At 33.0% G+C, this 26,363-nt stretch overlaps 3 protein-coding genes across 3 annotated transcripts in view; 1 reads left to right on the top strand and 2 right to left on the bottom strand.

Moving 5' to 3' along the window:
• LOC117118652 (lysosomal Pro-X carboxypeptidase-like) overlaps positions 1–5,643 on the bottom strand; it is a gene marked incomplete in the record, with an annotated part of 8,045 nt that extends 2,402 nt beyond the window's left edge. Inside the window, 7 exon segments of the mRNA XM_033263314.1 lie at positions 357–521; positions 1,656–1,828; positions 2,255–2,412; positions 3,134–3,315; positions 4,036–4,137; positions 4,519–4,659; positions 5,466–5,643. Of these exon segments, the coding sequence (XP_033119205.1) occupies positions 357–521; positions 1,656–1,828; positions 2,255–2,412; positions 3,134–3,315; positions 4,036–4,137; positions 4,519–4,659; positions 5,466–5,606 (1,062 nt within the window).
• A 2,120-nt stretch (positions 5,644–7,763) lies between these two features.
• Positions 7,764–18,342, bottom strand: LOC117118605 (protein-associating with the carboxyl-terminal domain of ezrin-like). The gene is made up of 11 exons (XM_033263237.1): positions 18,018–18,342; positions 16,247–16,432; positions 14,857–14,973; positions 14,314–14,473; positions 13,551–13,653; positions 12,863–13,080; positions 12,102–12,298; positions 11,729–11,869; positions 10,880–11,150; positions 10,017–10,633; positions 7,764–8,977 (listed from the first exon to the last, which is right to left on the bottom strand). The coding sequence occupies exons 1-11, from the start codon at positions 18,201–18,203 to the stop codon at positions 8,921–8,923; spliced, it is 2,253 nt and encodes a 750-aa protein (XP_033119128.1). The 5' UTR covers positions 18,204–18,342; the 3' UTR covers positions 7,764–8,920.
• A 90-nt stretch (positions 18,343–18,432) lies between these two features.
• LOC117118606 (eEF1A lysine and N-terminal methyltransferase-like) lies at positions 18,433–25,494 on the top strand. The gene is made up of 14 exons (XM_033263238.1): positions 18,433–18,553; positions 18,902–19,009; positions 19,416–19,644; positions 20,128–20,336; positions 20,521–20,641; positions 21,295–21,425; positions 21,796–21,939; positions 22,095–22,281; positions 22,659–22,839; positions 23,021–23,149; positions 23,890–23,966; positions 24,112–24,247; positions 24,787–24,918; positions 25,068–25,494. Exons 2-14 carry the CDS (start codon positions 18,918–18,920, stop codon positions 25,343–25,345), a joined length of 2,046 nt encoding a protein of 681 aa, XP_033119129.1. The 5' UTR covers positions 18,433–18,553; positions 18,902–18,917; the 3' UTR covers positions 25,346–25,494.
• Positions 25,495–26,363: the final 869 nt, after the last annotated feature.

Raw genomic sequence — 26,363 nt, forward strand, 5'->3', positions numbered from 1 at the left:
TTACAGTCTTCTGCAATCTTGTTTACAAACATCACTGTTGCTGTGCAAATCATGAATGATAGAACAAAATGATAGGCAAGAAACAAAAATCAACACAAATTTAAGAGCAAAAACCAAGATTTAATGAAAGAAAAGTCTTCTGTTTTATTTTGATCACAGATGATATCTGTGTGATAAAATTTTAAATTTGTGTTGATTTTGGTTTCTTGCCGATCATTTGTTCTATCATTCATGATTTGCACAGCAACAGTGATGTTTGTAAACAAGATTGCAGAAGACTGGAAAAACTTCACAAACAATAATAATAATAATAATAATAATAAAAATATCATCATGAAAAAATGACAGGTCTTTACCTGGTAAGACCATCCCAAGTCACCTAGGCTGGACACTGCTTGATTAGATGTGTTGAAGCACTTTTGGTTGCCTGTGAAGTTGTAGTACACGTTGAGGGCATTAGCAACCTGCATCAAGATGGCATCGCTTGAAGCTTCAGTGTCATTCATATTCTTACACACCTCCTGTGAAAAGCAAAATATTTTGTTTAACTACATATTATAATTGAGGGCAATTCTGTGCAGGGAGTCTTAGACTTGCCAATGCTGTATCATCAATCATAAGAATAATAATCATTACAATTTGAGTCCTTAACATCATCCTGGCATTATGTTTTACACGGCCACTGTTCTATATAATCCTAACTCTCATTATCACAATACATAAGAGTTACCAATGTAGAGTTGTCTTCTTCTTGTTCCTCCTCATCACCATCAAAGCCCAATCAATTCAATTTTGTTACACCTTATCATCATCATCATAAAATTCCTATACAATAATAATAATAATAATAATATCCAGTACCGTACTCGCGCGAATAAGCGCCCGGGCGCTTAAAATTTTGTTTGCACTTTTTGAGGGCGCTTATTCAAACGGGGCGCTTATTCGAACAGGGGGGGCTTATCAAAACAGAGTGGAAATTCAGTGGGGCGCTTATGGAAATAGATAAAAATTGAGGGGTTCTTATGAGAACTTATTAAATTCAGGAGGCACATTTTGAATGAAAAACGATTATAAAATGACATCAGGAAACCGCAAATTAGAATGGTGGTGCGGCGGAAAAGATAATCGTCCAGAGAGCATGGCTTGTCATGACAAGAATGTTGTAAGTACAGTATTACATAACAGCAGAATAGCAGATGAAATTAGTGGTGGTGGTTAGCTTGTTAGCCATCAGCCAATTGAGATTAACAGGATGGCATGATCATTGAAGGTTTTCTTGAAAACTCAGATGAGAATGTGTTAGGTGCAAATTGTCGGAAAAGCAGTAGGACTAGGCTATAGAAAAATGTAAGAAGATGAGAGTTGGAAATATACTGTCTGTCCGGGGAGCTCTCATCTGTCCGGGGAGCTCTCATCTGTCCAAGATAAATATCCTCATTTTGGTATTGACTAAAGGAGAATGTGATTCCACTCCACACCTCAAATCATACCAACATTCACAGTCCAGGATTGATTGAATTATTGAGGGGGCGTTTATTCAAATTAGAAGGGGCGCTTATTCAAACGGGGCGCTTAAGTAAATTTTCAAGTTAGGAGGGGCGCTCATTCGTGTGAGTATGGTATATGTATGAGAATATTATGTAAAATGGCCTGACCTTGACTGGCCAGGCAGGAAGTGGTTCTAGAAAGTTTGCTGGGTAAGGATAGTCCACCATTGCTAAGTTAAACCATGTGGCACTGATCCAGCTTTTGACACCACTAACATCCTCTTGGTCTTCAACTTTACTGCAAAGTCTCAACAACTTGGTGAGTTTTGAACGCCCTTCATCTGTTTATCAAAAAAAAGATGTAAAACAAAAATATTATCGCAATTTGCCTATAAATATAATTGATGAAATTAATTCGTCTTCTACCAATAACTGTTTTCTTAGATTTAAATTTTGGTATTCAGAAAAATAAACTTGGAAATTTGTGTTTATTGGCGGTGCACTTTGTCTGTAAAAAATTTAACCTGAAAATATGTTGCATTTACAAATGGGTTTTTAAGAAATTTATTTTGGTTGGCATTCTCATAGTTGATGTTATACCCTTTTTATCCTCCCAGGCTTTCAAAATATAGTCATCCTGAGCTATTTTTGCCATGATTTGATGCAGTGCAGCCTTAGTACTTTAACTTTAAATGTTAGAGAGCTGAATAATGCCATGAAACTACCATGCATAAATATATGAGCACAAGAGGGCAGTGGACTCTGACCTGACTTTGCTAACGTGTTGATGACATCCCATGATCTCTTCACTACCTTGGAGCAGTTTTTACTGGCACTATCAAAATCCTTTGTGACTATTTGATATGGCAATGAGCATACTGTTACATTGGTGAACTGCCAGATAGGAGCTGATGCTGCCATTGCACTGACATAGACAAATGAAAAATAATCAAAAATCATATGACTAATTGTAAATGATTGAATGTACTGTAATTGCCACACCAAAAAAATGTTTTTCAAATATAGACTGGCACTCATAACAGGCATATTCATATTTTAATAAGCAGTGCTGAGCGTTAGTATATTACTTCCAAATTTGCCTTGATGTTTTGTTACATTCAAACAATCATACAATCAATTTTTCAAGGATAATAGTTCAACACATAGTACCATAATATAAACAATTCAATATAATAAATACAAGTCTTGAATAAGCAATGCAATGAAGCTCCCAAAAGTGTTATTAAGCCTTGCAATGAATATTTGCTCATTTACAGTATTTGAGTGGAATGAAGCTGAAGCTTGATGCTTTAAGATGCTTCACTTTCTAAAACTCAAGGTCTCAGGTAGCATAATTCAGGTTAAAAGTTAAAAAATGTCAGGACTTTTCTCAAAACTGTATTAAAACATCTTCAATCCCAGAGCCTTATAAATGAGACAGAGCATCAGGTCCTAAATATCAGATTTCTGGATGAGTTACATTCAGAAAATTAAGCCAGACATGACTCAAACTCAGTGTCAAAGTTTTAATGTATTATTTTCATCCGAACCATAGATTTTAGCCTAGTGGATAAAAAAAATATGAAATTAAATAAAAATGTTCAGATGCATTTTCTTTTTACCCACTTAACTGATGCACCACTTACCCTACAACAATATTAGGATACTTCATCCTGAGCCACGCAGCCAGCATGCCACCATAAGAGCCCCCAAAGGCTACAACTGGGCTGCCACCAGCATCTTTCATTGTGGCCTTCATGTGGCGAATCAAGATGGAGAAGTCGGCCAGAGCTTGCTCTGCTGTCAGGTAGCCTAGCAGTGTTTGATTCTGAAAAAAACAGAATAAGAAAGAGTGTTATTTGAACACGCCAGAAAGACTCCAAAAGTAATTATTTGGGGATAAGCCTCATCAGGAGTTTTGGTTTAAAATGAGCTTTCTCAACACATCTTAATGTATAATGCTATATACAGATATGTAAAGCTGAGGAAGACAATTAACAAAGTGCTATAGTAAAAAATTCAGAGATTGGTTGAGTTTGTGAAAGGTTTTTGCATGCTTGCAAGAGGTTGTGAGACCTGTTAATTTCCAGAGTCTCGCATGGGACACCTGGGTCCAGACCCTGCTGGTGCATTAAGCTGGGCACTCACTGTGTCGTACAACCATTGTACAACCAAATCCAACATTGCTCCCTGTGACCGCTAAACGGTGTGATGCCGTCTGCTGAGTGTCGATGCCATTCTGAACGGATTGTTATAAAAACGATCCACTGCGTGTTTTCGCATTGCGTTCTTCATAGGATCACATGAGGTGTAGTAAGTGCCTGGCATTACATGAACAGTACAAGAATAGCTATATCTATTCTCTGGCATTTATATGGGTAGGCATGAAGATCATGCTGCATAATTACGTAATAACACTTCTGGGCTAGTACTGCATTATGTGCTTATGAGCATGAAGAGGATTAAGGATAAGGAAGGACTTCTGGGCTAGAGCATGAGTTACCGTGCCTCAATGAGTAGTTTGTGCATAAATCTGTTTATAAGTTACCTTGTAAGACTGGTCACCATATGGCATGGATTTTCCATAGTATCTATGCTCTGCAAACACAATCATGGCATTGAACTCTGGTGCGATGTCCCACATGAAGCCCTAAAGGATTGATTGAATAATACAGTCACTAATTGAATGATTGATTGATGAAAATCAAAAAGCTTTTCATTATATTCACAGAATGAAGAATCAATCAAAAATATTTATATAGCGTCTAATATCAACAAAGTGTTCAGTCCAGTGCTGTCACACATGTTTAGATTGCTCTTGAACACATTCACATTTGGTGAGAAGAAAGGAAACTATGGTGTATAAAACAATAAACAGATTTGACAAACAGTTTGATTTTATTTTTTCATTGAGAATTAATGATGATGATAATGCTGAAAATGATAAGTTGATGATTTGATGATGTGGATGAATGGTTGATGATGGTGGTGCTAATAATAACAATATTAGATGTATAAATATTCTACGAACCGTGTTTTCACTGAACCAGGTGATATCTCCCTCGTTCCCACAGTAGAATAATATTGGCATTCCATAACCTCCCCAATGCTCTGTTGACACCAAATAGCGCTGCTTGAAAACATCATCATTTGCAAAGTTGAAGTGGTCAACCTTGAGGAAAGAAAAAAAAATCAAATTGGTCAATGGTCATGTATTTTTATAATGCCTTCCAGAGTCAAAAACTTCTCAAGAAACTAAAAACAATTAGTTGATGAACAGATGGAACAGCGAAGGGGAGGAGGAAGGTTTTGAGATGACGTCGCTATCACTACTGTGTACACAATTCAATGGCATTATATACTTGCACTTATTTTGTATTCTGCAGCATTTAAAGTACTATACTTCCTGTCATGGGAATACCCAACTTATTGAAAATTGCATAAAAAATAGGTGCGGACAATTTAACCACTATATTGATTGTATTTTCAGACATATTTAATGCAAAATATTGGGGTATTATAGTACAATTGAAAATTAACTTATTTAATTGACATATTAACAAACTCAAATTCATTTTTGGGGGAAAAATTATAACAATGGGTATGTCTGCACTCATCGAAGTTGAGTTTCAGTAAACAACAGTATACTCAAACAAGGTAAGGGCTTTGGTTCTTACTCTGTGAAAATGATGGTAGACCAATGTATCCCTTTGGGAAACCCTTTTAAACATTTCTAACATCTAAACATAGCTTAGGTGTATCTTACAGGCTTTCATAAAACTATTCACCATTATATTATTTACCATTATTGATTATAAAACAGGCATTATTATACACAGTACGCAGGCCAGGCACCACACTTTCCACAGCCCGTGCCGTGCAGCAGCCCAAAAGCCACCTGCAGTGGTTGCTATTTTACTGTGGAATGGCCTTTCTTGGCGTAAATCTATACGCCATTCATTTCCATCAAATACTTACCTTTTGTTCAAAATAATATGTATCATAATTGTATTTACTAGTCTTTGGTATATTTTCCCCAAGCTTTCTACCAAATAGGACTCCGGAAGCAGGTAAAATAGCAGAATATATCAATATTAAATATATACGACAACACTCCATCCTTGTTGTCGGCTGCCAGGCTGCATGATATGCAAGATCTGTGTGCTGTCTAATTTATCATGTGACATCCAGTCAGGGAAATCCCCATGACGCAATCATGCAAGAAGTTACCAACACCACTGCTTCCGGTGTACGGGTATGCCAGAAACAGGGATGAGATGGGGAAGATAAGAAATGAAGAGGGATAAGAAAAGAATGATGCGGAAAATAGAGATAGGCTTGATGAGTTACTGTACCAATTTATCCCTTAATTTTGTGTAGAATCAGTTGTAAAATATAAACAGATGTGCAAATAACACCTCAGATGCTACTGGTTGTTTATCATCCAAGATTGCACTGCCAGCCAGAATTTCTGAACACAGCCTGAATGAATTCTTGCTCTCTGCCTCTTAGATTCATATTTTTATTAAACATATATTTAAAAAAAAATAAGTTATTGGAGGTCTTAAAGTAATTTAAAAAGAAAAGTTTATTATTGGGAACGGTTATTGAGGGAGTATTTATTCGAGGGAGGCGTATATTTTATGTCTTTTTTTGAGTGTAAAATTCATACGTATCAAATGAACAAAAAACACCCTTAATTTCACTATAAATGTGGAACTGAAACACATAATTACCACCAAAATGTGTTACTGCGTGATCATAAAGACTTATCTTCCCGCCTAGGTTAGAAAAAATGTACTCTACTGGAGTATGTTTTGAGAATGATGTTGCTTCCATTAGTTTTGTTTAGTCATTTATAGGGAAATTTAATCCAAGAAAAAACACACTTCAGGGTGTTTATTCGAGGGAGGCGTTTATTCCAAATGAGGCTCTGGAGGGGTGTTTAATTGAGTAAATACTTAATGTACGTCTATACAAACACCTTTACAAATATATTTACGCTGGCTGATTTTGTATTTTATCTGTAAATATTATCTTTAGTACAATAATTCTGTGGCTTCTGGACTTGGTATATGAACATTAGGCTTAATGGATTATCCTGGCATTCAAGCAACTTTTAAAGAAAAATTAATTTGTACTTTATACTGTATGTACTTTTTCAACTTTTTTACTGTAACATGAACTGCCAAATTCATTTTATTACAATAGATTAAACAATGGTGGACATTTTTTGTATCCACTGTTTATGAAAATCATAAAATGCTCCACTTGAATTAATAAATCAATCATTCAGTATTAAGAACACAATATTTGAGAAGATAACGCATAACTAGGAATACTCCCCCAGGGATGGGCGTAGGTTGCACGTTGTGTATGATTGATTCGGTATCCAATGACCAAAAAAAAATGTGCTGCGAGACTCTGGTAAAGAGTGCTATATAAATGCTAACATATTAAAGATGCAATTTCACACAGGTTGTTTGACCAATAAATCAGTCTTGTATATTAAAAAGGAGGTTTGTTGGTTTCTGCTGATTAGAAAAACAAAACAAAAAACAATGAAATCAGGACTTCATGGTGTTTATTGTTATACAGTATTACAACAAAATTAATCCAAGGTTCTGTAGAAAGTAATAATACATTCATGGTAAACATTAAATAAACTAAAATAATGTAACAATAGGGTGATGGTGTTGATACATCAATGGCAATAAATAATTCAATATTAAATAACACTTTACTTTACAATAAAATAATAATAATAACAAAAAGTTCATTTAAATTTGTAATAACGGCTAAAAAATGATATTTTTATCAATGGCAATTCAATGAAGTAATTAAAATAAAATAAAACTTCTACAATAAAATAATAGTAATAAAAAAATTTGTAATAACTGCTAAAAAATGATTGCAGTTACAGTACTTTTTAAAAATTATAATTAATATATAAAACATTTACTTTTCTATTAATGTACAATATAACTTTCTTTTTTCATTTACAAGTACAAGGACTTTGAAAATACAAGTGCCCTAAACTGTTAAAAAGTACACAAAGTATCCATCAAGTAATGACAGTAATGTAGAAACACCCCTTTCAACTTATAAAAAGCAGAGTTATTATATGTACACAGTACTATGGTGCAAACCAAGCGATACGCTATTTGACCATTTGTACATTTTTAGAAACACTCGGCTGATTGGTTAATATGATTCATTAACAGATCTTTTTGTATGGGCAACCGTAATGGCTAATATACTCTACTCCCTCAGGAGCTCTAGAAACACTTGGCTGATTGATTAATAGATCTTATTTGTATGGCAACCAATGTACTGTACTTCCTCTATTATGCTGCCCTCATCTGAGCTTTCGAGATTACAAGAACTTGTTTACTCCAAGATGACTGCATGCTTGCCACTATGTTATAATTTGGCTGGAGTAGTGTCAAACTATGGCGGTATGGTAGTAAAATTTTGTTTTCTATGGAAGCCAATGAACTCTTGTATACCCAAAGGTTGATATTTAAACTCAAAAATTCAATATGCTTTAGTATTGTTATCAGAATTCTATGATTGCATATCTGGAAATGATCGCTTTAATGGTTAAGTAAGTTAAAGCTTTGATTTTGAGGATAAAATGCATTTGATTTAGAACTCAAGTGCCCTATATGAAAAACCGACTAAACAATGACATAGAAAGCAGTTTGAAATGATTTTCATTATAGATGTCGGTAGAACCTTGTAGCCTGTGGGTAGTACCTGTACCTAATAGTTTCAGTGTACTCTGCTTCAATATGCCTGGCAGACACTGCCTTGGTCACCAGCAGTAGTTCGGTAATATGTGTTTGTATATTTAACTCCAGAAGTGAAAGAAAAAGACTTAATAACAAACACCAATAAAGTTTTCGAACTGCATAAATAGACATTATATTTTTAAAAAAGCTAAAAAATATTTGAAATTGTGCATAAAATAAAGCCCTTATATTATTATTGGTGCAAACTTGCTTATAATTCTAAATCATATAATGCCAGCATATTTTTAATAGCATTAAAAAAAATAAATAACAGAATATTTAAAAAAAATGAATATATTATAATTGAAATGGAAGGTTACATTAAGCAATGTATTTTAGGGACACTGTATCTTTTAAGAGCTAAAAATTCTAATAAAAAGTATTTGTATTAAAATTTAGCAGAAAACTGCCAATTAACTACAGTATGATTACCTATTACAGCATGATTGTCTCTCAGAGATTGCGATTTCAGTTGGATTATATAGTTAAATTCTTGAAAATTTAAATGTACAAATAATTGCATGTAGTTGTTAATTACTCTGAATATAATTTACAATTTAACATATTCTTTTTTTCAAGTTTTACACATATTAAATTAGGTTTTAACATAGAATCTCTTGAGGTTGAGTGACTGTTCTTTTAATCGTCAAAATCCCAATTAAGATCATCACCGCTACCCCATCCAGCATCATCATCCTGGAAAAAAAAAACAGAACAGGAATTTAAAACCAACTTTTCTGGTACAAAACAGCAGCATAGATAGTAGGTTAGATCTTGTACTGTGTGTGCATTGAGCCATAAAGAACCATATATATATAGACTTTCTCAACTACAACAGTTCTTTTCAGAACTTCAACAATTATGTTATTACTTTGCCATGCAAACCTTCAAACAATACTATATATATATATATATATATATATATATATATATACACACACACACACACACACAGGTTATAATTATATATATAATATACACACACAGGTTATAATATCAAGAAACTGTGTACACTGCTTAAATACTCTCAATGGACCTTCTGGAGTGTCAAATTAACCGATGAACAATCAGAAGAGGACAGGAGCCTTACTGCAGCTAACAATATCCAAGGGTTAGGGCTTAGCAGAACAGTACTTTCACCACCACAACGCTGAAAAACTGGGGCCTAGGTTTATTAGTAACGGCTAAATTAAGATAAAATACAATTCTATTTTCGCGCGTCATACTTTCATCTATCTTTGAGGTGATAGAGATCTTTCTCCCTAATGTTGATTTGGCCACAAAACATGCTTTATAAGTTTTACTAGTAAATGATTTTGATCTTTCATGTTCAAAAATATATTTTTATACATGTGATTTGCCATATCATATTACATTTCCTTATATTTTCTTTATATTTATGATTTATCTGTAAATTTTCTTAGTTAATATTATGAAAGTTTGCTCCTTTGTTCAGCATATGGTCTCAATGTAAAATAGAAGGTTGTGAATTTATTGATTGAGGTGCCTTCTATCAATTTGACGTATAGTACTGCTAAAAATTTATAGATAATTAGTATTTAATTAATAAAAGTGGCTATGGGCTGCTAATACAAAATGGACAGATAAGATGTTCACTTTTTAAACAGTCATACAAGGATGATTATCATTATATGAACCCAAAATGAATGACATCAGATCCTAATTGATTTAATTAAATTAACTAATTAATAAATTAGTATTTTAAAATTCTTACCAGGGTTGCTGTATGTTCCATTTGAAATTTAAACTTTGAATTCTTTTGCTCAGTTGAGGTCTTTTTATCGTCACTTTTATCTTGTGATAAATCAGTTTTTAGTGTTTTTCCAAATGTTGGTTGCATATCAGCAAAGAAATCAAACTCCTGTTGCTCTGGTTTTGGAGTGAAATCCGGCACAGCAAACTCTTGTCCCAGTTCCTGCATTCTCAAAGATTTCTTTTCAGTTTTGGGTTTTGAAACATTTTTACCTGTTTGTAACTTCAGGGCTCCCTTTCTTTCAGTCCTGTTATTAAAATTCTGTGTTGATGAATTTAGTATTGATGTTGGTGAAGATGTGTTGTCAGAAATTGGTTTTTCACAACTATTGTCTTTGGCTTGTTTCATGTAAGCTGTGCTGTTTACTCTATCCTTGTGGCTGTCAAAATTTTGAGCCTTGGAATCGTTATCCATGTCTTCCCAATCAGACCAGTCATTGTCCTCAGTTTCTGAAAGCTTTACGTTGTAACCGGAAGAATCTGAATGATGTGGCGAGGAAACCGTCTCTGTGACGATTTCTGGTGGTTCATCCACTGCAAGAGGGAGGTCTTTATCACTTACAGATTTCCCTAAAGCATCTGCAAAATAAACAGTGAAAATTTGTTAATAAACCATTCCAAAATTGTAAGTTTGATTAAATACTTTTATCAATATTAATGTGTAATATTTTTAACATAATTATTTTATCAGTAAACAGGACCATATCAGTATACATTTTAAGTACTGTGAGGAGATACAGTACATATGTTATCACAAGTGTAAGTAATAACATGATATATATTTAGGCATGATGAGAACCTGCTAAAACAGAATCTGAAACTTACTTTGTTTGTTCAATAACCTCTTCTGTTCTCTTTCCTTCTTTCGTTTTTCATTATTTCTTCTTATTTCATCCCTTTTTCGTTGTCTTTCTTCATCCCTTGCTAGCTTCCTTTTCTCCTCGTCAATACCTTCGTTTTTTGGACTTGCATCGTTAGTCCGGCTGTTTGTGGTCACAATCTTCTCTATGAGTGGTAGCCCTATGACGCCACTTACTGCAGTCAGGTTCCCAACTTGATTTTGTTGCAACATTCCATTTTCCTTTTTGGTATGGAACTAGAAAAAAAGCAATATAACACATGTTATGTGACAAACAAATGTGATATGCCCATATTTAGGTGTAAAATGACACCATCATGCCCATAAATGTGAACATCAAACAGATTTGTCATAAAAAATTTAATAGTGCTAAAGTTAACTATGGATATGCTCTCAGGATATGGAAGTACCATAGCACATTCTGTGAAACAAGTTGTGACACATGTGTGTGCTAAACCATGGAGCAAGTAATTTTCTTCAGTCCATCACTACTAGACATTATATTATCAGTAGTGGGTATTATCAAGCATTAATTCTTTGTTTGGAATCCTTAATATTTTATATATTTCTGATTTTCAAATAATTGTATTCATATGAATGTATGATATAACATGAATTAAAAAGCTTTTCCCTTTATCAAATTACATTTTAATTATCACTTTCTCTATTTAAAAAAATTATCATTAATTTCTCATCTTTTCATCGCTTTGCATCCCTAATTAAAAATGTGCTTTATAAATTCCATAATTATCATTATTATTATGGTGACAACACAAAAATGCAATACAGAAATTATCCAAAAAAGTGTTAATTACCTTTGGTCGCCTCTCCACAAAATATTTATACCTTTCTCCTCCAACGACAATTTCAGCTCCTAAAATTGGTACAACATTTGCCAAAGCATGGAATGTGGCTGACACAATCTCATCATTTGTATCTTTAAGACCAACCAGTAGCTAATAGGAGTAAACCCAGCAGAATTATCAATTATTATAAAGTAACAAGATATAATTTAAAAAAAAAAGCTCTGAAATTTGTATCACAAATACAGAAATATACAATCTGATTCCATTACACAAATTCCCAAATGATTCAGTTAAATAGTTGAACACCTTAAAAAGCATGGAGAAAGAGATATGTGATTGCCTTATTGTCATATAAATTTATTTCTTCCATGCTTCTACATACCTGAATAAGTATTTTGGACCTAAGCAGGTGGTTATCAAAGAGGTGAACATATGATGAAAAGTGGCGTAGTAGAACACAGCGTACATGGGAGTCACGCAGTTGGAATGCGTCGCTCAATAGAGGGAGCAGATGCTCCTTGAACAGCTCTTCATGAATAATGGGACACACGTCTGGGTTGAACACAGATGGTTGGCAATCTGAAAATAAAATAAAGGTTTTGCTGTTACGATATTTGAGTAATTATATTGCGCTGGTAAAATCTTGAAGTCTAGGCTTCAATAAGGGTATATAGAATGTCAGATATTTCTTCCATAATATTCATTCTAGATCATTGTGGGCTCTTAATTATCAGTTTTGATGATGTATTACATCTAAGAGTACAGAATGGCAAAGTCTAACTTTCCTGATATTGCATGCGCGCAATGAAACAAAAAACATACCTGAATAAAATATACATAAAATATAATATAAATACAAACACAGTACTACAACGATATAGGGGACACCCTATTATAATTCAAATAGAATTTAAAATGATAAAAAAGACTTTCGTGTGTACATCATCTCTTTTCAAGGTCACCCTTTAGTTCATGGTAGTACTTTTCAAGATAGGATTACGTTTCAAGGAAACCCCAGCAGTCAGACCTCTTGCTATTATGTACTCTTTGATTACGTTAATTAAATATAGCATAAACATTTTTAAAATCAATAAAATGAAACAACATACAACTACAAAAAGAGTAAAGAATGGAAATACTTACCACTCTTGGGAGTAAGCAGGTGCACAAACAACTTATCTACGGCAACCGGCTCGGCCATAACAAAGCTAGATAACAGCATAGGAGCTAGTCTAACGGCTACCAACTTAGCAGGCAGTCTATGCAGACGATGGGCTAGGTCTTCAAAAAATATATCCTTTTCTTGTTCTGATTTTAGTGTCAGGTGGTTCAAGAAGTTAATAATCTCCAGAAAGTCATTCCTATAAAAATAAGTCAATTCAATATTAATAATAATAATAGATTTTTACAGTTTTATCAATTTTTATTCAATTTTAAAAATGCAATTGATTTTAAATTGGAATTTTTAGCATTTCAATCATAATGTTTTATGACTGATGTTTCCTTTTAAATAAAATTTTGTTTTAAATGTTTCTCAATATTTATATTTAATTTGTCTAGTTACTTGTAAATCTTGTTCATTTGTAAAGAGCACAAAGAATATAAAGAATTATTTTACCTTTTTGTGTTGTCTTTAGTGTTAGCATTAGTGTCTTGGTTGTTTTTAGGTATAACTTTGTATGTATGAAATAATAAATTCAATCAATCAATGAACTTTTCTATTAGTAATAGTAGTAGTAACAACGACAATCATAACAATAATAATAATAAACAAAAACTAAACATAATAATTGGAAAAAAAAAAAACTCAATCCCACACAACTTTCTTTACCTAAATATATGATCTTGTAATAATGTCCTTAGTTGAGGGCGGTTTTTAGGTTCTGGATCAATAAAAGCAGAGAGTCTTTCCACAAATGAACTTGTAATGTCACCTAGCAAAGACAATAGAGACGACAAGTATGTAATTAATTACATTTAATAGGCATTTTGTTCGCTATAATAGTGCAACTAAGTTTCAAAGATAAATATAAAATAAGAAAATGCACATAAAAGGCAATTCAAAACACAACTCTAGTTCTCAGGCCTTATAAAACAATCTTGATCACAAAGAGCAAAGCGTATTAGCTATCAAATATAAACTAAAAAGAAAATTTAAAAAAAAGAGAATAGTGAAAATTTGTTTTAAATAGAATGAAGAAAATGAAAGATTGTGGAATGTATAAACAGAATGCTTATAGAAAACATACGATAATTAAGGTTATAAAAAATTAATAGAAGGAGAAAAACAAAAATAAATGAATAAAAAATATGTATTACCTTCTATAGTGAATGTAATGAAATTAAGGGAAATGTGCAATTTTCTCGTTAAAAAAAAACTATATTTATGAAATGCAATTAATTTTTCTTTTAATGTTATATAAATAACGGTACAGTATATTGTATATATGAGTGAAAATGTTAACAATAAAAACCGTGAAAAAAGGAGGGCAAATAAAAAAAACCACACCTAAAAAAAAGCATATTAGCTATTGAATCTACTGGATAAATTGTTGCCAAACATGTTTTAAGTAAAATTTGTATTGTGTAATTACCTAGTTCTTCCAAGTACTGTAGAAGTTGTTCTGCTAAAATACCAAAAGCATATGCATCTCTGGCATGGCCTACTGACGGGGCATTGGATGTCAGGGCATCTTCATTTTCTTCTGGTGGGATTGCCTCGGAGTGGCGCAATGGCCTGCTGTCCTTCAAAAACTAATTGGAAAAAAGTGTGCAATTTATTTCCTTTTTGTTGCTTTCATCACAATATAAAAGATTACCTATTATAATTTAATTGAAATCATATTACTAGTTGTATAAAAATTTTTAAAAAGTTCTCAACAAATACAAATAAAATATTAATCTGAAAATCAATACAAAGTTAAAAATAAAATATAAGAATAAGCTTACTGATGTACAGTAGGATATTCCATATAATAATAATATTATTTTATCACTAATATTATTATTCTTATTTATCTTTTAATAATAATAATAATAATAATAATAATAATAATAATAATAATAACAATAATAATAGTGAAAATAAACTTAACTAAAAGAATAGTAATAATAATAATTATTATCAGTTTTGCTACCTGTACTGTTGCATCTTCAAACTTGCATAGGTGTTCCATTCCACCAAGCCTCCAGCCTCCATCTTGGCTACTTACATAAATAGATGCTGTACACACATTGTTATGAGATACACCTCCCTATAACAAAAAAAATTACAAAATGAAATAAGGAAAAGCTACAAGACCAAGTTAAAGACCAATATTCACATGCCTGAAATATCAAACCAAAATAGAGCAACAGTAATTGACAATGAAAGAATCCATATGATAGATAACAATGGCACAAGGTCAAAGGTTTCAGTATGTTGCAAGATGCAATAATATTATTTATACGATTAATACTGACTCTGGATTTCTGTCCATTAGAAATTTTTGAAAATTAAATCCAAAATTTTGCTTATTTTTATAAATTTTAAAGTCAAGCTTTGACTTTTTTAATTGAAATTTAGAAAAAGAAACTACAGTATTTCCACTGGCAATTGACACAAATATGACACTATTCCTTATTATTTACATTATACGGTGTATTGTATATATATATTCTAAATTGACTAGTAATAAACTTTAAGTAAAAAGTATAACTTTAAATAAAAGTAGGTAAATCAGTGATTGTATTGATCTTTGGACTCAATTGCAAGTTAGTTACCTCAGCTAAAGTCAATATTCTATACTTTTCTGCAATAATCTATTAACATATTAATAATAGGTATTGCATGTTGCTGGTGGTACTGTAGAGGATGGGGATTTTATAGTACTTCATTTTTATACAGTACTTGCAAGTAAGCAACCATTTTGCATTACAAAAGAATTTAAACAGTATGTATAATTGTTATTGTCGTGATGGAATAATAGACAATAACTGGATTTGTATGTATGTATATTAGAATGATTTTTAAAAACACTAAATAATTGAAAATGAAATGTAAATCACCATCAATTAGTTTAAAGGACACCCACATAACTGATTTTTATGAGCTTTTTAAGATTAACAAGGAAGGGCCTCCAAGATATTTTGGACAGCTGGTTAATGCTACTGAGAGATGCTTTAATAAAGTGATTTGCTTTTGTCAGTCTGCTTACATGAGGCAATCTTAATTATTGTTTTCTTGAATTCATTTGTCTAACTGTAAAGACAAACTAACTGAAATGCTGATGATAGTTGTAACTGAAGAATGTGTTAAATCTAATTAAAGATACTATCTCATAGTAAACAAAATAAAAATTTATTGAATTACTTATTCAAAAGGATCAATATACTTATCAAAGAAAAAAGTGGAAAATTCAGTTTCCGAAAACATACAAACTTTTAAATGTTAAGAATAATTACTTATATACAAAGTAACCATTTAAATTAATTTTTATTAGCTAAGTATGACAAAACTTTGTTACGTAACCTTTACATGAAACTTACCCTGGTATGCAGAAAACTTAGTGCCTCGATGACATTGAACATTCCAACACATATCTCTTCTGAGCTGAGATTTTCTAGCACTAAGTCTAATGGTTTGACTTGCTCAGTGATTAAGTATGTGCCTTCCACATTATTACACGATGCAAAGAATTTTAAAATTGTTGGATGCCGCAACACCTTGAGTTGCTAAAATGGTACAAATATAAGAAAAGAATATTGAAGATGGTGACAAATTTAAGATGTGAAAAAGAGTGCTAAGAATGATCAAAAATATAATATGTATAAGTAATAATTTATAATTATCAGACTTGTATATATTTCATTAATAATCTAATTAAAAAAAAATAATTATTAATGTATATAGACTATATCCATTTTAGAATCCAAATTACTTGTATGATCATTGAATAGATAGGCCTAAAGTTGGTGTTTATAATGTGGTGTTTGATGTTTTGTTTTATATATTTTTTATATTTGTTCATAATGTAAACTCAAAAGTATTTCAATCTTTCTTGCATTTTGAGTATTTTATACCCAATAACAAATAAATATATGATTAGAGATATTGAGGTAATGAAGACCTAGTTGACATTGAACAAGATGAGGAATACATTATATAGTAACTAGCCTGTCATAGTTATTTAAATATTAGGTTATATTTAACATCTATTGTTAAATAAAAATTAACTAACCTATACAGTACCTAACTGAGCTAGCTAGGGCCTAGTAGTAGTACCCTGACAGATCTACTGTAGAAGGCCTAGTAATTTGTTTCGCTGTGGCTAGAGATACGGTACCGTATTTCTACTTCAATTTGCAAAAGGTAAGGTAAATGGCATAAATGTCACCATCACCCAATGATGAGCCAGAAGGTGTGTGACGTCATCATTCAAGACTGGCATTGCAGATCACCCACGATGAGCGGTGAAATGCGAAATGATGTACTGGGTAAATTAGAACATTAAAAAGTACAAAATACTGTACTTAGTAACTGTCATCGATAAATAGGGTATGGTTATACTAGTAGTACTTATTCGCAAGTCACACCGCTCACCTCACACTGTGCACTGTGGGCGATCTGCAATGCCGGTCTTGAAAGATGACGTCACACACATTCTGGCCCTTCATTGGGTGATGGTGATGTAATGCCATTTGCCGTACCTTTAGCAAATTGAAGTAGATATATGGTACCGTATCTCTAGCCATGACAAATTTATTTATTATTCAATAATACAGCCTAGACCTAGGCAGCTTGAAGAAAGCCTAACTAGCTAGGCCCTAGACCTTCTTTATTATTTGATATTATAATTAATTAAATATTAGTCTACACTTAGGCCTAGGCCTAGTTACAGTAATAAATAATTGTATTTTTAATGTCATAATCAGGGTTTAAGCTGGCAAAAAAACAATATTTAGCAATTTGGCAAATTCAGTATGAAAATAATTAGCCAAAGCAAAGAGAAATTTGCATTAGCCGAAACAAGAGAATAAAAGGAATTACAGCTTAATTCCATTAGCTATTTGGCTAATTTGGAATGAAAATATTTAGCCAAATTCAGCTTTATATTATGATTTGGCTAATGACAGCTTAAACACTGATAATAATAAATAGGCTAGGCCTACCTATCCTAGGCCTTTAGGCTATTTTTATTCTATTGATTTGATGCTCATATATAATATATATAATATATAAATTTGGGTTTGATACCAATTTCAACAACCAAAATTATTTGCTCAAATAAAATAATAATATTAAGGCAAAAAACCTTACCTTAGCAGCATTTTGTAGCCTAGTGTCCTGAGATTTCTTGTCCCCTTTGTGAACGAACACGGATACCTGCGAACCATCATCTCGACGGGCTGGGTGTATGACCCAGTCCTGTTGACGTGAGTGAGCAGGCGATTCTAGAGGATCGTCTAATTTGCAGCCTTTTAATACACTTCCTTCAGCCCCCATTGATTGAAGGCATATACACCAAACTTACTATTTATCTTATCAATAATTACAATAGTTATGTCGATCTTCAGTGTAGATTTAATTTATATTACAGATCAATTTCCTGTGATGTGTTATATTGGAAAGACAACTGCATTCATTGAAGTGTGCTGCTGTAGCAGTTCAAAGAGCATAGGTCGTATTTAGTCTCCAAAATACAGCTGTTTGAAAAAATAGAATAGTGCCTGGAAATAAACAACTAAGTGACAACAACAGTGATCACTGATTGATGCACATGTATTTGTTGATGAGTGTTTTAAAGCACAATATCTGCTAAATAGTAAATTCCTTTTATGTTTGCTTTTTACTGGGTGAGTTACTATTCATTTGTGAACGTGAATCACTCTTTCAATTGCTCAATGACGTATCCTAACAAATGTTTCCAGTTGCCCAAAATAGTGTTAGTAAACTTCATGTTGGCCTCTATCTAGGAAGAGATAGGTAGGCATTTCAAAAAGGGGATGGGGTGGGTTGGGTTTAATACTTTGCACTGAAATATGAGGAACAAGGATCAAGTTTATTTAATAATATAATATATGAATATTATCAATTGTTTTAGTTCAAGCATCTAATTATGTTACCATATAGACCTATATAGGCTATACTACTACTATCTAGGCTATCAAAAAAATAACATTTTCTCTTCATACCATGAATAGATGACAAATTTCTCTGATGGATTTGCTACCGAAAAGCAGTAGTGAGTTTCAGTCTGTAGATTATTGGGACAAGTTCTTCAAGAAGCGTGGTGGAGCTGCATTTGAGTGGCAAGTATTGATTGGCTGAATGACAGATTGATGGACTTAAAAAATATTCTTATGTTGTTTTAGATTTTTCTGCTATTATTTTGTGTGCTTTTCCCATTGTTTTTGTACTGACTGTATTTTCTATCCCAATTTCCTATAGTTTTTGCACATATATTTCATTTTCCCCCAGCACTTTAGTCATTCACCGCTGGGTACATAAACTCGTCATGGAGTAATATGAGGAGGATCACGTCTTCAATTTTGGAAGAATTAAGGTCTGACAACCATCTGAAAAATTTGTGTGGCAAAGAACTAGGCTAGGAAAAGCCACAGAATGTTGTTATGATATTGTTATTTTGTGGTCATCTTTTTAAATTTTAAAATATTGATATGTTTTATTTACATTTTAAATTTTTGTTTATTGAAGGTATGGTGAATATGGAGATTTGTGTGGAATTCTGCACAAGTACAGTAAATGCACTGATGATGTCCTTATGGTAGGATGTGGAAACTCAGTGCTTAGCGAGGACCTGTACGATGTTGGCTACCACCAGCTGGTGAATATTGATATTAGTGCGGTAGTTATCAAACACATGACGACAAAGAATGCAGAGAAAAGACCAGAGATGAAGTTCATTGAGATGGATGTACAGAAGGTAGACAGGAGATGACATCACATGCTTATTGTATCGTAGTTATGGAATATTTTTGGTTTATAATAAAAAAAGAGAGCAGTCGGCTAACTGGTGGTAGCCACTACATGTGTGCTGAACCATGGGAATTTGTTGGTACCTGGTTAAATTCCATTGGCTGCTCTTGCGTTTCATTTGGTGGGCTGAAATACAAGTATAAAAATCATGCGCACTGTCTTTGGATTGAGATGTTCAAGTCGTTGATCTTGTGTGCATTATGGCTCATGTGCACGTTAAAAAATTCAGTACATTCTTTAGAGTAGGAGATTGTCTCCTGGTGTACTGCCCAATCACCACTAGAACGACCCCACTGGAAATAATTCTTTAAAATTCAGATGGATTGATTGTCCCGGGACTTATTTTCAGGGCTTTGTAAGACAAATAACATAAGCAGAATAAATGCATGTGGAATAAATAAGAAGTTCCAAGCTTATTTTATTTTTACAGATGACGTTTGAAAACGAACATTTCAATGTAGTAATGGATAAAGGAACGCTAGACGCCATAATGTCCGATTCAGAGCCTGCCACTGTAAAGAGTGTCCAATACATGTTTTCTGAGATTGATCGTGTGGTGAAGTATGGAGGGCGCTACATATGCATTTCACTGGCACAGCAACATATAGCAAAGGAACTAGTCACATGGTTTACTAGCAAGTGAGTATCAACATAGTATTTTCAGATATTTCAGATAATAAGAGGCCAAAGACAGGACAAGATATCTGTTTCCATAGAATTTACATATTCTTTTTGAAAATAAATTGTATAAAAGAGTGTACTCTATTTAAAAAATTGTATTATCACCTCCATAACATAATTGTTTTCCCTATTTACTACTTAGATTTTGGCTGGTGCGTGTACACAAAGTGATCAGAGAGAGTGGTTCCGAGAAGAAATCTGACTTTGCTCTCCCTGTCTTTGTTTTTGTGTGCACTAAATTCAAACCAATCATGGCAAGCAAGGTAAATGAAAATTGAATAAATATATCACTAATCAAGGGAACCATAATAGACTGGTTTAGTGTTAAATCCTTTATTACCTCTGGTATTTAAATCAGTGGCTAATCTAAAGGGAAGGGGCCCCAGCCAGCCTACCCTTAAATTATTTGAAATTTTTTTTTAAAATGGAGATAAAAAGAAAATTATATTCAGATTTTAAGTCTGAGAGTGCCTTTTTTCCAGGCATCTGGAGGTGCCATAATCGTAAATTTTCTTAGCTCAGCCCCAACCACAGTGGGGTTTGGGTGGTATAGACCCTCCATCTGTAAAAGTCTTTTCCCTGGGTCCCCTCTATTTTAAATTCCTGGATCCACCACTGTGAATACAGACTGTATACTGCAAAAGCCAAGTACCATACAGTATATTGTAGTTGTAATCCTGTGATATGTCAAAGTCATTCATACCTTATATATATCTTTCATATTCCTGAGAAGAGAGAAATGTAGAAGTGTCTTTAGACCAATGAATGTGAAAAGCATTGTATTGTACTTTAAATCACAACCATTAATTAGGAAGTCCAAGACTACTGATGTGCTACATTTGGTATTATGTGACTACCTACCTTCTATGCAGTAATACATTGTCTTTAACATGTTAGTTATTATATTTACCATCAGGCTCCACTTCCATTAGATGTCTTCTTCACCAAGAATTCTAGTAATCTACGTTTGGAATCAGCTGAGGCTGTGGTAGCTGCTATCAAAGCGCAACAAGATTATCATGTGCTCAGCCACTCACTACAAACAAGGTGAGAAGAAAAAAAGTTTATTACCCCAAATCCCCCACCCCATCTTGTCTTGTATGCAGGCTTGTTCTGCTTGAATAAGTATACTCTAGGTCAAAATGTACTCTACTAAAATTACTAGACTATAGAGATTTCAAAGTTGCTTAAAATATCTTGAAAACCTATGCTTTATTAAAGATATTAGAATTATTAATTAATAAATTTAAGTTTTATAAGTTTGCATTGTCAAATTCTTGACGGTCCAACTAGACAACTCATGGAGTATACCAATGTCAAACATTCAAAAGCCTGAATTGGTATACATTATCTGCTGAGTGTGCCAAGCAATTCTCTTTGTGTATATGCCCTGTGTGATATTATATTTTTCTCTCAGGTCTGTGGATGAAGAACAGTTGTCTTTCCAATTATTTAATGCAAATAAACCAACAACTCCACGTTTCACTCTCTATGTTGTGGATAGAAAAAGTGTGGTTGCCCCTAGTAACCATTTTGCTGTCTTCATTGTTCCACAAGGAAGGTCAGTAGAAATTCTCTTCACATACATTGGAATATTTGTACGTTATTATTTAGTTAATTTTAATCCAACAGCAGGTACCTTGCTAAATATGAGATAGAAGTGATGCTTTTTTATAAACAGAGAGAACAGCATGGATTTTTTTTTTACATTCTCAGGGAGGTTGAGTGGCTGTTCAGTAACCCAAAGGGACGTCTTCAACTTGCTGAATCTGCCGGATTCAAACGTTTAGTTGTTGTTTTGCTGCATCGAGACAACCAATATGATAGTTTGCAGTCTATCCAAGATGAGCTATCGGGTAATATAATGGAACTCTCACCTGCTGATCTGCCTGGAAACACCAAGGTAAAGTACACTTGGTGTCATGAACCACTCTACTACAAGTTATGTTTCATCGAAAAGAAATCTCCTCACTGTTAGAATGCACCTACCATGTCTGTGTGAGTTACACACTGATGTGATAGGTCTGCATCAGTGATAGTTGCGCCATAAAATAGTAAACATGTTTAATATTCTCACAACCACCTGAAGACTGCTCCTGACAATAAATCATGTCAGGCTGCGTTTACAATGCTGTCTGAGTTGGCTTTTATGCTTATGATAATTAAAACCTGTTGCACTCAAAACAGAATAAACATCTATAATGTAAAACTAATAAATATGCAGTAATGAGCTCCTTAAACAGGCCTAATATAAATATCTTTAACTTTTTATCATTCGAGGTACCATTCCTATCCATCGGGAATGACATCGGGAAGAGAACGATAGTACAGAGTGGCACCAGTGAACTGAGCGGAGACTTTGTTGTGGAAGATGTGCAAGTGCAGGGGGAAAATCCTGTCAGACGACTCATATTCATGAAGACACAACATCACATCCAATCAGAATCTAAACTGAAGACAGGTAAATAGGGTGATGCATTTATAGTAGCACAGTATCTAATGCTCTATACATGTACAGTTACGTTTTTTTTTTAACTTGGTTTAAGAAAGAACATTTTTATTTTATGTGTGAATAGGATTACAAGTACACAGTAAAAATTTATTTGTGAATTAAAATAAACTTTGAATGTTGTGTTTTATAGTTTCAGTCAGAGGAAAGGGTGGCAAAAGAACATCTAAACTAGTTGTTGATAGGAACTACGTTAGCTTTGAAAACCACAAAGCAATAATTGCTGGCCTAGCTTTGATTCCGAACTTTGATCGACTAATACGTACGTATCAACTTTTATACTCTCTTCACACATGTACTACCTTTTATACTCTGTTCACACACGTTTTAACTTTTATATTCTTTTCACACATGTATTAACTGTTATACTCTGTTCACACATGTATTAATGTTTATACTCTGTTCACACATGTATCAACTTTTATACTCTGTTCACATATGTATCAACTTAGTATACTCTGTTCACACACATATCAACTTATTATAGTCTGTTCACACATGTATTAAGGGGTTGTTCATAATTATCAACATTTTCGCAAGTCTACAAACAGTACTCTTTTTTAGTACTACCTCCCTCCTTCCCGTATGAAAGTGTACATGAAAAATGTTGATTTTGCAAAATTATTCTTTAAATAAAGTACTGTACCATGGTCATGAAAATCTATTATTTTAAATATTACATGTTATTTTGAATTAACATTTTCATGCATGCAAATGTGTACAAAATGTTGATAATTGTGAATAACCCCTAACTGTTATACTCTGTTCACAATTTAGTGTGGTTTACCCATATGACGATAGTAATGTCATATCACACCATATATGGACAAATCACATAGGTTGTAGTGAATTTAAGTGATTTTTATATTCTCCTTTTAATTTTAATTATGTTATGCATCTGTTTTTTACTGTACTTTTTTGTGCCATTTAAAATTTTAATGAATACAAGATTTTTGTATTTGTATTTTGAACATGCTAATGGAAGTTCCTTTATATTCATAGAATCAGCTTGGAAATTTCTCCTGATTGGTTTAGGAGGTGGAAGCCTACCAGTAATTTTGCATTCGATGTTCCAAACAGTAAGTTATCTAGGCTTTGTATAGATAAATTAATCAACATCAATTGATCAATTGGTCGATTGATTGATGGACTCGCCAATCAAGTAAAAAGGTTTGTAAATAGTTTATGAGCTCCCCATTAAAATTCATAATTATTCTATTTTAGGTGGATTTAGATGTGGTAGAATTGGACCCTACAATTATCAAAGTTGCCAAAGAAAATTTTGGTGTGGCCCCTGATAAACGACTGAAACTGCTTGAAGGGGACGGTATTAAGTTCATTGAGGACAGGTCAGACATGGGTAAGTGGTAATTTTAAAGGGTTTGATTCCCACTATGTTTGAATGAATGAACCAATTTCTAGATATTATTTTATTGAGAATAAAATTTTTCCTTAAACAATAGGGAAGTCCAAGGCATTATACCCCATTCCATAACTTGGTAGGTAAAGCAACAAAAAAAAATTATTATTCTTGGATTGGAATTTTAATTGGGATCCTAAATTATACTTCACTGATAGTTGTTTCTTAAATTGAATATATTGCTTATATTTTCAAACTACAGAAAAGAACACAAATATCGTCGCTCACATCACGAACTAACACAAGTAAATTCAATTGTGTTAGTTTGTGAAATCAAAAAAGCCTATCAAAATACGCGCTGTTGTCGTTAAGGACTTTTTGTGTGGTAAAGAATACAAAATTGCTTGACAACCAATACGCGCTCGTTTTGACGCGCTACTGTGATTTCACGAACTAACACAATCTACTTTGATTGTGTTAGTTTGTGATGTGAGCGACGATATACAGTACATACCCTGTATATTCAAATTAATTTTCAGGTGGTAATTTATACGATGTTATCTGCTTTGACGTGGACAGTAAAGATACAGGCGTTGGTATGACGTGTCCACCTAAGGAATTTCTCGAAAAAACTCTTCTATTGAAAGTTCAATCTTTGTTGAAACCAAAAGGTAATTGGGTTACATAATATGTACTTCAAGAATATTAGTAAAAGTATAGCCATATTTCTATGTCATAGCATTTCAAAATCTGGCAGCTGTTTATTAAATTTCAACACAGGTCAAATTTTTAAAAATACATATATTTTCCCTTCTAACAGGTCTGTTTGCATTAGTTTTCGGCTGTCGAGAAGATAACTTGAAAGCATCATCATTAGTCAAAATTAAAGAAGTCTTCCCCGTCGTGATCATGAAACCTATAGAAGGGGAGGTGAACTGTGTTGTTTACGCATCGTGTAACACAGACGAAGACATATGGAAGGAGACGCAAAAAGAGCACTTACCGCCAGCAGTTCGCTTGCTTCAGAGTAAAGTGAAGAAATTGAGTAGCGAAGAGTTTGATGTTGCAGAAATGTTCTCAGAAATGAGAATACAATGAAGAACTCAAATGGTGCTATCTAACTTATATAGAACAATTATATTATACTAAGAACAAATGTTGCTGGTGTTGCTCCATTTTCTTGAACATTGAATCTTGTTTCAAGAAGGCAGAAAAATAAAGTTATATCAGTACAATTATATATATATATATATATATATACTGTCTCTTATACACATTCAGCTGAAGTGCGAGTAAAGAGTGCTTTGGAATGCATTTTAAAAGGAACAAGAGTCATGGGTAGGATAGCAAAGGGATTTTTGGATATGAATATGGGCCTCCTGTGCTGATACTGATGATCATAATATGACTTATTAATAGTAATATCAGGAATTCAGAAAATCTAAAAATCCAACTCATGGACTGTCTGAGAGAATTTGGAATATTATGAAGGTCACCAATGGTTCAGGATCTAGAAGCAGTTTTACCCCAGTCATTTTAAGAAAGGAAGTTTTTAAACCATTTGTACCATGCTTTTTGAGGGTCCCAGATTGATGGATTAATATCTTAAATACATTGTAAAATCTTGTTCTCTCATTGTCAATAATAAATGTTTGGCTAAAGGAATGAAAGGAAATCTTGTTCTCTCATTATCAATAATAAATGTTTGGCTAAAGGAATGAAAGGAAATCTTGTTCTCTCATTATCAATAATAAATGTTTGGCTAAAGGAATGAAAGAAAGAATGCATGGATGAAACAAGTGGTGTAGCATGACAGAATGTCACCACTTTACAGCATTACAGTAAGGCATGCCTTCTGAACATAAAATAGAGAACTATAAATACATTATTTATTCGAGGGAGGCGTTTATTATTTTTTTTGGGGTGTAAAATGGATACGTATATACTCAAATAAACGTCTGTTAATCCCACTGTAAATGTGAAACCAAAACACATATAATTACCGAGAAAATGGGTTATTGCGTGATGACTTACTGATCCCAACCAGGTTAGAAAAAATGTAATTCTGCTGGAGTAGAACATTAATAGCATGTGTTGAGAATGACGTTACTGCCAT

The sequence above is a fragment of the Anneissia japonica genome, unplaced genomic scaffold (genome assembly GCF_011630105.1).
Source record: "Anneissia japonica isolate Jap-2015-1 unplaced genomic scaffold, ASM1163010v1 scaffold376_len1572418_cov194, whole genome shotgun sequence".
Classification (NCBI taxonomy): Eukaryota; Metazoa; Echinodermata; class Crinoidea; order Comatulida; family Comatulidae; genus Anneissia; species Anneissia japonica.

Bases quoted from the DNA above. Each gene is read 5' to 3' on its own strand.
- LOC117118606 (XM_033263238.1), top strand. From the start codon at position 18,918: ATGGATTTGCTACCGAAAAGCAGTAGTGAGTTTCAGTCTGTAGATTAT. The intron at 21,426-21,795 runs GTGAGAAGAAAA...TTTTTCTCTCAG, and splicing joins AGCCACTCACTACAAACAAG to GTCTGTGGATGAAGAACAGT. The intron at 21,940-22,094 runs GTCAGTAGAAAT...TTACATTCTCAG, and splicing joins TTCATTGTTCCACAAGGAAG to GGAGGTTGAGTGGCTGTTCA.
- LOC117118605 (XM_033263237.1), bottom strand. From the start codon at position 18,203: ATGGGGGCTGAAGGAAGTGTATTAAAAGGCTGCAAATTAGACGATCCT. The intron at 13,081-13,550 runs GTAAAGAAAGTT...TTATTTTTATAG, and splicing joins TTACAAGATCATATATTTAG to GAATGACTTTCTGGAGATTA. The intron at 11,151-11,728 runs GTAATTAACACT...CTTTTTTTCTAG, and splicing joins TTGTGGAGAGGCGACCAAAG to TTCCATACCAAAAAGGAAAA.